The 12266-nt window shown below is 48.3% G+C and overlaps 1 protein-coding gene across 1 annotated transcript in view; it reads left to right on the top strand.

Annotated features, from left to right (window-relative positions):
- Positions 1-1416: 1416 nt before the first annotated feature.
- Positions 1417-12266, top strand: part of HSD17B12 (hydroxysteroid 17-beta dehydrogenase 12) — an 83156-nt gene continuing 72306 nt past the window's right edge. The window contains 3 exon segments of the mRNA XM_040067901.1: positions 1417-1507; positions 1510-1659; positions 1662-1835. Coding sequence (XP_039923835.1) covers positions 1417-1507; positions 1510-1659; positions 1662-1835 — 415 coding nt within the window.

The following is a 12266-nucleotide window of genomic DNA, read 5'->3' as shown; positions in this document are numbered from 1 at the left end:
GCACTTTACATGAGCTCTTTCCAAACTCTGAAGCAGGCAAAGGTGAGGAAATGTGGAGTGTGAGGAAAGAGAAATTGCAGAACACTTGAAAATCCATTGAGTTTACAATGGGTGGTCTGCAGGAGTGGATCTGCAAAGGGAAGCCAGGCCTGAGGCGAGCCAGGATTTGACAGATTGGGCTCCTGGAGGCTGCCCCTGCCATCCATATGGTGTGTGGCAAGTAGCACAAAGGAGAGGATGAGGGGAACAGCTGGTAGCTGGTACAGCTGGGAGGTCTTCAGGATTTGGGTAGGACCTATTTGCCAGCCCAGCAAAGAAAGGAAAGGCGACATTAACACTACTCGCTATGCTACTTGTTAATAACTCGGATGTGGATCTCCAAATATCCTGACCTAGAGAAGGTTTGAACTAAAGTCATTGTCAAATAAGTGGTATAAAATGCTTGTTTTCTAGAAGAAAAATGTTGGCACTGAAAGTTGCAAGAGTCGCCCTTTAAAAACAGCAGTCCTCTATACATCAGCTGGTCTTCTCTGACATTTTAATTGACCCACACCGTACACCAAATTGCCACTGATTTTCCATGTTCCTCAGCCTCTTCTGCCCTTTCACCCTGTTGAAGCAATATATCTCAACCACGAGCTATTTCAGGGCTTCAGCCTCCCACAGCCTACACCGTCCCACGTCTTCCCTGCCCCAGGCTCCCTCCTGGGAGGGAGAGAAAAACCCGGGCCCCTCAGCGAGGTACCGGCAGCATGGCCCTAGCAAATGGCTGCAGGTGGGACAGAAGGCAGTGGAGCTTTGTGCCCTTCACCACGATGGGGCACGGACGTGGGGTGCGTGTGTCATTTCACAGGAGTCTCCCACACTCCTCCCAAGTCCAGGCGTTCCTAACCCATCGTGTGTGGGGCTCTGGGACAAAGGTCGCGTCAAACGGGCAGGTGAAGGGCGACGGGGCACAGCAAGTCCGGGCATGGCACAGCTCAGGAGAAATATTTCAGGGAGCCTCCGTTGACCCTGGATCTTGTCGGGGAGGACAGATCGAGGCCGGTCAGACGGAACAGCTCTGCCAGCCCCGCGGTGCGTGGGGGGCAGCGGCAGCTGGGCTGTGATGCCCAGCCCCGCTTTCCCCGGGATGGACTTTCCCCGGTGCGGGTTCCCCGTGCCCAGGGGTCCCTGCGGGCCCGTGCCGTGGCGATCGCAGCGCGGCTCCGTGGGCGAGCGCAGTGCGGGGCTGGGGGAGGGGAGCCGAGGGACACATTCGAGTGCGAGGCGGAGCCTGAGCATTTTATGAATGGGCTCATATGACGTCAGTAGGGGCGGGAGCAGAGCCCCCGTCTTCCACCAGTCCTGCGAGGTTCCCGGGCAGTGGGGCCAATCGAAGCGCGGCGGCGGAGTGACGGCCACTCTCGCCGGCCAATGGCGACAAGAGAGCGGTGCCGACCACGTGGGGCGCAGGCCGCAAGTAGTACGGGGGCGTGTGGCCGCTCGCTGCCTGCCCCCCCCCTTCCCGGCGCGGCGGGGCCGGGCGGGCCCGGCCGCGTTGCCGGGTTACCCCGTGGCTGAGAGGCCCCTCCGCCAATCGCGGCGGGGCGGGGGCGGGCGCCGTGACGGCTTCGGGGCGGCGGTGGCCGGGAGGGCTCAGTCCGGCCGCGGCAGCCTCCGCAGCATGGTGGCTCCCGCCGCGCTCCCGGCCGCCGGCCTCTTCTACTGGGTGGGCGCGCTGGGCGCTCTCTACGCGGCGGCGCTGGCCTCGTACCGCCTGCTGGTCGGGCTCCGCGTCTGGGTGCTTGGTAGCGGCGCGGCCGCCGTAGGGCCGGCGGTGGGCGCCTGGGCAGGTGAGTGCGCGTCCCGGCCGCCCCCGCCGCGGCTCTTTCTCTGGTGCCCCCCCCGGGCCGGGGCAGGAACCTCGCGGGGCAGCGGCCTCGGCCTGGCGGGGAGGGTACGCGGGCGGCGGGGACCGGCACTCGGGGGGACGGGGGCAACTCCGGTGGAATGACCGTGGGGCGACGGCCGGCTCCGGGGCGGGCCGGTCTGGGGCAGCGCCTGAGGGGCCGGCGGGTTCCACTACTCTGCCGCGTGGGCCCTCGCCGAGCCGGGAGCCGCTCTCAGCCTCCCCCCAAAACGTGCAGGGCAAGAGCGCGCCGGTCGGGTCGGTCCTGAGAGAAGCGCCGATTATCGGGACTTGCGGGCGGGCACGGCGCGTTTAACTTGGTGTCTCCGGGGCGGCCGGGCGCGCAGCGCGGCTCGGGGCCCGCGCAGCCGGGGCCGCTCCGCAGTTCCCAGCGCGGCCGGTCGGTGCGCGCCGCCCCCTCCGCGCCGGCCTCGCGCCTCATCGCTGACGTCAGGCCCGCCCCGTCCCCGCCGCCCCCGGAGGAGCGGCCGCTCCCGGCGCCGCGGAGCCGGGGACCGCGCGGGCCCTGCCCGGCACCGCGAGCAGCGGAGCTGTCCCGAGGGCGAACGGCGGCAGCCGCGGGTGCCCCGGGAGGGGAGCCGTGCTGGGGGGCGAGCGAAGAGCCCCGCCGAGAGCGGCGGGCGAGCGGCGGAGCGGCTCGAAACTTGTGCCGGCGCCGCCTGCTCGTGCAGCTCGGCCCCTCCCGGGTCCGGGGCCGCGCTCAGGACGGGGCTGAAGCACGAGTGGCCCTCGCTGGGGAGGGAGTGACAGCAGCGGTGGCCGGGTGGGGGTGGCGGCAGCAGTTAGCTGGAATCCCCGAGATACAGGAGCGCTGTGCAAGTACAGCAGAGGCTGTTAGCAGGGTATTTTCAGTGCTACGCTGCTCTAACTTTTCTCAGTACTTTGATTCCTGGTCATAGGAGCCACGCTGGGGAAAGGCATTTTCTTCCATCTGAGTGTGCCACTGCCACCGTGGCCTTTAAGTAATGACGAGGCGATAGAAACGGCTTCTCTGCTGGTGTAACAAAAGACTTTTCAAAAAATGACTTTTCTTGGAAAAAATAATTGTAGCGTGTAAGAGGTGTGAGTTTAAGATGAGATGACAGTTTAAAAGGCTTCAAAAGGTACTTCCATCCCTCAAGGGGACTAGGAGGACATCAAGTGCTCAGCTGCTGCAGCTGCTTCCAGGTGTCAGACCTGTAGGCAGAGCAGCCCTGCAACAAGCTGGTTGATTGCTGTGCTTGTGGCTGTGCTCCCCCATAACCTCTGCTGCAGCCAACACAGAACTTGTGTGTGAGCATATGGCTGGTTGAATGGCTGCATGTGTGAGACACAAGTAAACCAGCACTGCTACTGGCAGCATACGTAATGCCAGAGCATGTCATGAGTCTGGTGTGTAGGGGCTTGAAGTGCAGCAGCCATGCCTTGGAGTTACGGAAAGTTACAGCTTTCCATACAAATAATTAAGGCTCAGGTCTCCCTTTCAGCTGGAGAGACATTATGCCAGTTAAAGACATGGCTGGCACAGGACACCCAAACCTTCCTTGGCTTTCTAATATCAGTTGCCTATTGACTTGTGGTGCATCCCAGAAGTCTTGCTGGCCGCTTGAGTTTGTTTTGCATTGTTTCAAACGTGGATGTTTGCAGTGCTTGAGCCAAATGCCAGCTTATCTACTGTAAACAGCAGATCTTCCCACAGTCACAGCCTCAAACATCCAGAGAACTGCAGTGCAATGTCCTCTGTCTCTGTTTTGTACAAGTGCAGGCAGCAGCGGGCCACTGTGTATGGCCAATAGTGGCTCACAGAAATTGTTCTTTCTCTGCCAAGATTGTGATCTTCAAGGCAGGGAGGAGAGGAGCACTGGCAGCATAGCTAAATTCCATGTTTATTGTTCTGCTTTAAAGTGGGAGCATTGCTCCAGTGTCAAGGAGAATGGAAAATAGGGTGATGATGCCCACTGTCACTGTAGGAAGACATGTGGCCATCATGAGTTAGCTGTTGTGTGTCCTCTGTGTGCAGCTGGTGCAGGTGAGGTGCTGCTTTATTGGGACAGCTGCTGTAGTCTCCAGCTGTAACGAGGAGAGGTTGTCTCAGTCTGATTAAGTAATGAGGTGGTTTGCCCTGAAGTACATTTTGGCTGGGCAGGCTCTCTGTTTTCTCTCATGGAAAGGAGGATGGAGGCACAGCTGCAGACATGTTGGGTCACCTTGAGAATTAGCAAATTACTAAAGTTATACTGTAGGGAGAAGTGCGTTTCCTTTTTTTTCCCTGATATTTTAAAAACCAGTGGTTTGGATGCTAATTAGCTGCTGTAGTTACTGTGTCAATGTATTCTTTCTAGTGCACAACTAGAGAGCAGCTTTATAAAAACCCTGAACCACAAGTCCTTTTGGAAGGACTTCTTACTGCCCTTTAACTCTTCTGCGTGTCCAAGATTGGGTTGCAAATTCTTTCCTTGTTTTCTCAGAGGTTTTTATTTTTGGATTGCTTCTGTCTATGCTTGGTCTAATTTACTGGTATTTAGAAGGGAGGGGGTGTGAGGAGGAGAAACAACGACGTAAACTGGTAATGTACCCTGGGAAAATTAGGTTTTTACTACTTGAAATGGCACCTCTTTTTGTCAAAAGTTAGTTTTTCTACAGTCGCAATTATGTGTGAAGGTTTGTGTGCAATTTTTCTGTTTTTTCTCTCCATATACCTTGTGTCTGGCTTGGACTTTGGCTACTGCACAATGAAGTACAGTATGGAAGTTGGGTGGATGTCTGAATGTGAGATTTCTGGGTGCATCTAGAGAGACTATACAGTGAAAACTCCTGGGTTGAATGTTCTATCTTTCATGTGCCTCAGAAGTTGGTGAAAGAGGATAAGAATATCAGCTCCTGTGATTGAGAAACAATGTAGCTAAATAAACCATGCACTCAACAGGACCGGAGTGCCAAGGAGTCATTCAGAATTCACCAACAACACAGCAAAGATGTGGCTGTTCTCCTGCCTTCCTCTAGGCAGACACATCTGTTGGTAGTGCTGATTGTTGTGATCCATAGTGGTATTTCCTTAGGTTGGATGAGAGTCCTAGTCTTCTCCCATTGATGGTAGTGGCAGGCAGCCACCTTGCTTCTCTGCCATTGAAAATTGGGTGTATTCTGGAGTACAGAGTGTCTGGAGCAGGGAGCTGTCTGCTGCTGTTATAGCTTCCATTTGGAGAGTTGCCATGTCTTCTATTTTAGGAAGCTGCCTCTTTTTCAGGAAAACATGAAATAGTTTTTTCTGCTCCTTCCCTTCAGTAACTTTGGTGAAATGAATTCAAAATCCTATGATAATTTAGACTGAGAGGGATGTCAGGAGGCTTGTAGTCCAACCTCCTGTTTGGAGCAGGGTCAGCTGTGTAATCAGACCAATTCAGTATATGCAGATAATCAACTTTGTATATTCAAAAAGCACTGTCAGTGCAAGTTGGATTGACCTGGTGCTCTAAAGCATCTAATGTCTTGGTTGTGTCAGTACATGGTTGCATGGATACTTAAACTTTTTCTTTTTCCCCTGTCTCAACATTGCAAATATTTTGATGATAAATGTTGGTTGTCGTTCCCCCCCCAATTTTTTGTAGCTGAAGCAATGTGTTAGCTGGAAACAAAGTTTATTTTGATTGTGTGATTTGCCGTATGACGCTTGAAAAGTCTTTCTTTCTTTCAAGCCTCACAGTGGCTTAGAAAAGCATCCACTTCTTACCCCAGTGCCTTTGATAGAGTAATGGTTGAATAATTGTACATTTAGTGGATACAAGATGTCTGATAGTGGTGATGCTTTCTCATGTGGTGAATACAGCTGTACAGTTGTATTTGGGCCAACAAACGTTTGCAAAGATGAGCTCGCCTTAATTAAGCTTCTTGGAGTTTATTCACTAAGATACAAAATTAACTAAATATGGAGAAGTTGCTCTAGGTTTCTTAAAAAAGAATTTGTGCGAGATCGTTTATCAGGATGGTGCTCTCAACTGCCTCTAACTTTCTGCAATTTGATTTTAGACAAAATCCCCTTATTCAGTCTTAAACTGTTCTTTTCCTGTGTAAATATTTAACAAAAACTTACTTGGGCAGCAGCAAAGTTGGGTGATTCTGTCTTGTTGGCTTCTTTTACTTAACAAAGGCTATGCCTAGTCTGGTATCTAAACATGGCAACCTGTGTGCTAGGGCCAATGAGGGAGACATGAAAAATATAGTAACTGGGTACATGAGCAGTGGAGGAGATACTTCTTTGTGTCTGTACGATCAGGTCTTCTAAAAGCTAAGAATACGGGGGCAATTCACAAAATCTGGTTGACTAGTAAGTTGAGATAATAACAAGCTCTGTAAATCAGACCTTATCAATAATGTTATTAAATTAATAAGATGTGATATTTATGTCATGAGAAAGAAGCCTGAGAAGAGGACTAGCTGGATTTTTTTGTTTGTAAATGGTTTGAGTTAAATTCCATCTGAAAGGTAATGCTTTCTGCAGTTCCTAGAAACGGTCTTATGAAACAGACCCTGATTCTTATCAAGTTCTTGGGGTATCCTTAATGGAATAAGTCAGATGGTTAAGTATTTTAGTTACAATTTAAGAATTCCATACAGAGGACATTCACTTCACTGCTGATCTGGTGCTCACTTGTCAATGACTTTGAGCAGCTTTCACAATCAGTGTCATTTTTCAAACTCCTTAGCGTGGAGTGGAACAGTTGTTACCTTAAAGCTTCTTAGTTTTCTGCAAGCAAATTTCAGTCCCGACTGCACAAGCAAGTGCAGTCTTGCTTTGCGGGTGTTTCACAATGTGCAGTGATAAGTAGTTGACAGACCGTGTCACAAGTCACTGTTGCAGATTTAAACGGCCACCCTGAAGCAATGTGTGGTGAGGATGTAGTTAGTAGGAAAATGGAGGGGTAGGGAGTTTCAGGATGTAAGAGGGGAGGCTCTGCCCAGTTCCCCATTTTCCCTGTGCATGAGTGCTTGGCTGGTGTGTGCAGGATCTTCTGGGGGAGCTTTTGGTTATCTCTTGTTTCTTAGCTGAGTCACTTATTCAAGGATTTATCATCTTCAGCACTTCAGATCCATGGTGAAGGTTTTCTGGCCTTGTTCTCAATTCTGCTACTACCTCATACAAAATAAAGCATGGCACTTGTTAACCTGAAAAGTATTGTTAAGAAAGTGTTAGAATATGTGTAAACTAATTTGTGGTCGTGACAGCTTAAGTGAAACGTGCAGACTGAACTCAGACTGTGTTTTGTTTTCTTGTATGGCTATTGCAAACTGCTTCTGAAGAGTTACTGCACTGAAGAGTGGCTCAGAGAACAGTCTGATGCAAGTGTCCTAATCCTGTCTGTACTTCCCAGGAGTACTGTACTCCAGCATGTATGGCTTTGTCTTTTCCTATTTGCCAGGCAGTGTTTCCAAGCATTCATCCTAAATGTTCTCTAGTAAAAGTTTAGCTGTCTGCCTTCAGTCATCAGTCCTGCTCATAGTTTGTAATTTTGAAGAACTCTGTCAGTGTATCCCTTCAGCCTGTGCTTTGTTGGACTAAAGGAATGATGCTCTTCCAGAGCAGTCCAGGACAAGGGGGATCTCTGACCCTGTTTCTCTAGACTCGGCAGCTCGTGCTGTGTGCTGTTTGAGGGGGCTGTAACTCCTTCAGAGACCTTGCAGCTCCTGGTGAGTCAGGGAGGCTCTCCATTTTTTTTTTACATAGGCTACTGCTATTAACATTCCCTAAAATCAATCCTGCTTCCTAGACAGTATGAAGTAATGAACCATTCTGTTTTCTACATTTTTTCTCTTTTGTGGTGCTTGCTTACTTCTTTCAGGTGTGTTCATTAGCACATGGTGTTACTGACTGTTTAAAACTTCTGCTTAATAGGATTGCTCAACACTTACTGCATTTAGTGTTCCTTTTTGCACTCTTTGGTCAGAAGAGTAGAGGAAGAGCACCTGTCCAGAGCCCAGATGTCTGGAGTCCCAGTTCTGCTGTGTCCTTGCTGATGGACTTCAGCCCTTCCCTTCTGGCTCATGCCAGCACACCAAATGTGTGTGTGGGGGTACCACCAGCCTCAGCATCAACCAAGCTCATAATCTACATCTCTGCAGTTTGATTTGGAATATGAACTGACTTTGCCACGTTTAGCTGCAGAAGCAGAGAAGTGTATATGGATGAGGGTTAAATGCTGTAGTATGGTTTCCCCACCTTCAAAAAAAACCCCCAAAACCCCCAAAAAACAGCTAATGGTGAGTGGAGGGATAGATGTTTTCATTAAGGTGAAAAGAAGATAAACCACCTGAGAGGGAAATGCTTGACAATTTATTGGCCTGGACATGAATAGCTGTATTATTTTAAGCTAGCTCATTCATTCTCCCAGTCTTCTGTGTATTTTAAGGTAGGAATATCTGTAATGGAAATTGGTTACTTAAAACTAGAGAATTTATACAAGAATGTAATCTAGATTAATATTTTGCTTTTTTGGCCAGTGTGCTTCCCTCACTTTGGGAAGATTACCTATGAGGTGCCCTGGTGATAGCAAGCAAAAGCATTACATAGAAGTGGTGAGCACACAGATGTCTTGAGCAAGGAAGTCCCAACTGGAATTGTGCTGGGTGGTTAGTGCCAGCTGGGTAAATGCACTCCTGTGTAAGGAACAAGTAAGCTGGCAGTAGGCCTGGAGGGTCTGAGGGCAGAGCTGAGAGTGTCCTTTGGGGAAAACTGCAGTAGTTCACCTGGGAATTGTTTTTTGGTAGGTGGGTGAAACACGTTATTGGTCTCGTGGATATATTAATTCCTAATCCATAGGGTGTGGATGACCATCTCTGCTATGGAAGGGATAACAGCAAGAAAGTATCTTTCCTGTTTATCCTAATGGAAATGCCAAATGTGATTCTTCAGGCCTGTATGTGAACACAAATGTGGGATAAACACTGCAACTAGTAGGTAAAAACCCCATGGGTTGGGCTTGCACGCTTTCATCACTTACCTAAGTTGCTGCTTCTAGCTTCAGATGACTTCTGGTGCTCACTTAGTGATAAGTTCTGGAAAACCTGGGTTCTTAGAGAAAAGCAAAAGATTTTTTTTAGACTGAGTACATTAATATCTGAAAATGCTAGAATTAGGGCAATTCAAGTTCCTTCCCCTGTAATACATTTAATTGCACGAAAAAAGTCTACCTTAAATCTGCTATTTTTTGACTCCTGACTTAAGCTTAAAATAATATATTGTTTTTCAAATCTATGCAAGTTCCTAGATTCCTGGAATTAAAGTCTAGAGCAGTGCACCATCACCCACTGGGTGAGTCATTAGCTGTGCTGAAATCCTGTTCCACAAAGTAAGTGTCTTCAGCTAGCATGGGAAGAGAGCTATATGCAAAATTTCCTACTGAGCTTCTAATTCACTTCATTGCCCTCAGCAGCAGATGGTGACACCTAAAGGCTGGGTTGTGGGTTTTGAAAGAAGCCTCTTGTTTAGCAGTTCTTAAAACTGGAGTTGAGATGTCAAGAAGCTGAGCCTCAGGGAAAATAGTGCCTGTCCCATTGTTTCTTCTACTTATTTTCCCATTTTTTTTATTACTCTCCCTGCTCTTTCTGTCCTGAGGGTTCTCTTGTGTTTCTCTCATGATTCAGTTGTGGGAGACAGCTGCGTGGCTCAGGTTCAGGCACGGTCTGTGTATGTACAGAACTTACTGTCTGGTTGGCTGCACAGATTTGATTTTGGTTTGGTTGGTTTTTACTGTTTTTCACACCCCCCTTCTACTTCTTAAGCAATTGTGAACCACATGTTCTTGAAGGGTGTGTTCCATCAGTCATGTCTCCACTTCTCGAGGAGCTCTATACTTACTAGACGAAGAAGAGCGGATTTGAGGAGCTCAGCTCTAGGGCTGTTAATCGCAACAATTTTTCCCATGTATGTTAGAAGGTTACCAGAGAAGCAGAAAGGGAGAAAAGCTGTAGTGAGAGAAAGGGAATGGGAGGTGATAAGCTCAATGGGACAAAGGCTTTTGTTCCTGATGGAAGGAAACTGTTGTGCAGACCCCAAGAGTGTGGTCTCCTTACAAGGTATCTAGTCCCTGCTTTTAGATGGAGAGGTTTGCAGGTGTGTGTGAGGATACAGAAAGCAGAGAACTATTTCTATTTCTGCAGCTGCTGCTACCCAACCAACACTTGCTTATGCTTGCATGCGGCTCTTCCTCGCACTCTACTTCACCACTGGATCCTTCTTCCAGCAAGTCCTGCTTTCACATTCCTTGTCTGTGGCTGGCTGATCTGTTTCTCCAAAACTCTTCCACTGTTCTGAATTCTCTGGAAGACCAGTTTGCCATAGGCTTCTGCCCCTCTGCTCCCTTCCCCTTATGATTCTTATCCTGCCAGCAAAGGTGTTTTATCTATAAACTTGTTATTCTCAATAATTTTGCATAAATATTTTTTTCTTGAGAGAGGTGTATAAGCCCACTATTCCTGCTGTCTCGGTCTTGTCTGCAAAAGAGCTCTCCATCCCCAGAGTGTGGATTCGGTATGGCTTACGAGTCTGATCTCTAACAGAAGGGAGAAGCAGCAAGGGTAGGGCAGTGAAGGATCACTGCACTGCTGGAAGAAGTTGCTACCCTGTCTGTAGTTGCTTGAGGGATTAGAATAAGGATGTCTTGCAGTTTGTTCCTGCCTTTAGTTATCCTGAGTATCCAACCCAGTGTTTGTATGGCATGGCAGAAAGGGATGTGTATTCCTGTCAACTTACAAATGTGCTTAAAGGCAAGTTACCTATCCTGATACAAACTCTTTACCTCAGTCTTTTTGTCCTGGTAGACCCAGATCTATGGCAAAACTTTTGGGTTTTGTTCCACTCTTCAACTTTGTGTTTGTTCCTAGATTTTAATCTAGAACACTCCATTTGGTGGACTGGTTCCTCATCTTGGGTATTCACTCTAACCTCCAGAGCCTTGTTCATGTTGCTTTGTACTGGAATCAGTTTGCTGACACTCTCACATGGCACTCTCAGCTTATAAATGAGATGCCTTTGGTCACAAGAGTGAATGTGTGTTTTTACATCATGGCAGTCTGATGTAAAAGTTTGGTGTGAAGAGAGAAAGTGGATGGAGAGCTTTTATCTTGCCATTTTTCTCCTTATGCTGGCACTGAGGTTGGTCTGTTTGTGCAGTGATCTGGTTAAGGAGTGTGCCCTGCAGAAAATTAGTCCCTTGGGGCCATTATACTTACTGCTTTGGTCATCCGAATTCCAGTGCTAGTGCAACAGAAGAGAAACTTGGGAGTGTTATGGAAATGTATGTTGAAGATACAGTTGAGCCCAGTGGTCAGCTTGAGTTGTTCTGAGACCAGGCTACTGCCAAAAGAATTGCAGCTGCTCTGGTCACTGGCTGGGAGCTCTTGCTGCTTCCCTTACATTTCCTCAGTCGATGTGTGGTGGTGGTGTTGGTGAGTCTGCTTGTGTGGCTGACCTCTAACTCTGCAAGGAACAGCAGCTGCAGTCAGCTGGGTTGGCTGCCTGAAAAGCAGTTGGCAATCAGATTCTGAGGAAGCAGGTAGACATGGGGTGTGCAGTCCATGGATGATGTCCTGCAGTTAAGCTGGCTGAAAATGAGCCTAAAACTGCAGGAGAAGCCTGTTGTCGGTTCTGTTGCTTGGTATCTTGATGGGCTGTTCCAAATTCTTGTTTTGCTTGGTGGTTTGTGGGTCAAGATGGGGTAGCATGTGCCTCTTGTGTGTTTGAGAGGATTGTTTATGAGTTGCAGAGTATGATTTTGGAAGTCTCTGCTAACAGGTTTTAACTAGCTCCTTTTCAAAGACTAGGATAATGGTGATGTGTTGGTTTGATAGCTAGGATTTATTAATATTAAGAAATAAATCTCCTTGTCATTCCTTCTCCAATAGTTTATGGTATTGTTCTTCCTGTGACCTTGTCCTTGGGGACAGGCTGGTTGTGCTTGGCTGTGTTTCAAACTCTTACTCTGGTAACCAAATTCTTGACGTTTTAGTGTTTGAAAATGGCGGGGTGGGAATCTGTTTATCTGGAAGTCTTTGTAAGCTAAGAAATTTTAGTACAATGAAAGAGGTAGATTTTCAATCTGCCAGCTATGCAGAATTTTAGTAGCATCTCATCCCAGCTGGATTTGTCACTTAGTTGCTGTTGTTGGTTGTGGTTAAATCGGAGTGCAGAATTTCTGATGTAAAACATTGCTGTGGCAACATATGAAAGTCATGCATTTGTTCAGAAAAATGTGTGATGTTCCAGCACAGACTAGTTTATTTCAGTCACCATTAGTAAGCTTTGGATTGAAACTCTATTTCTTGTGCACTAACCTAGAATTAGTCTCCTTAAACTGACTTAAAGCAGAAATTCTTTACTAAG

The sequence above is a fragment of the Hirundo rustica genome, chromosome 6 (genome assembly GCF_015227805.2).
Source record: "Hirundo rustica isolate bHirRus1 chromosome 6, bHirRus1.pri.v3, whole genome shotgun sequence".
In the NCBI taxonomy this organism is placed as follows: Eukaryota; Metazoa; Chordata; class Aves; order Passeriformes; family Hirundinidae; genus Hirundo; species Hirundo rustica.
Note: the sequence above shows the minus strand (reverse complement) of the source record. Positions and strands in the feature narration are given on the sequence as shown.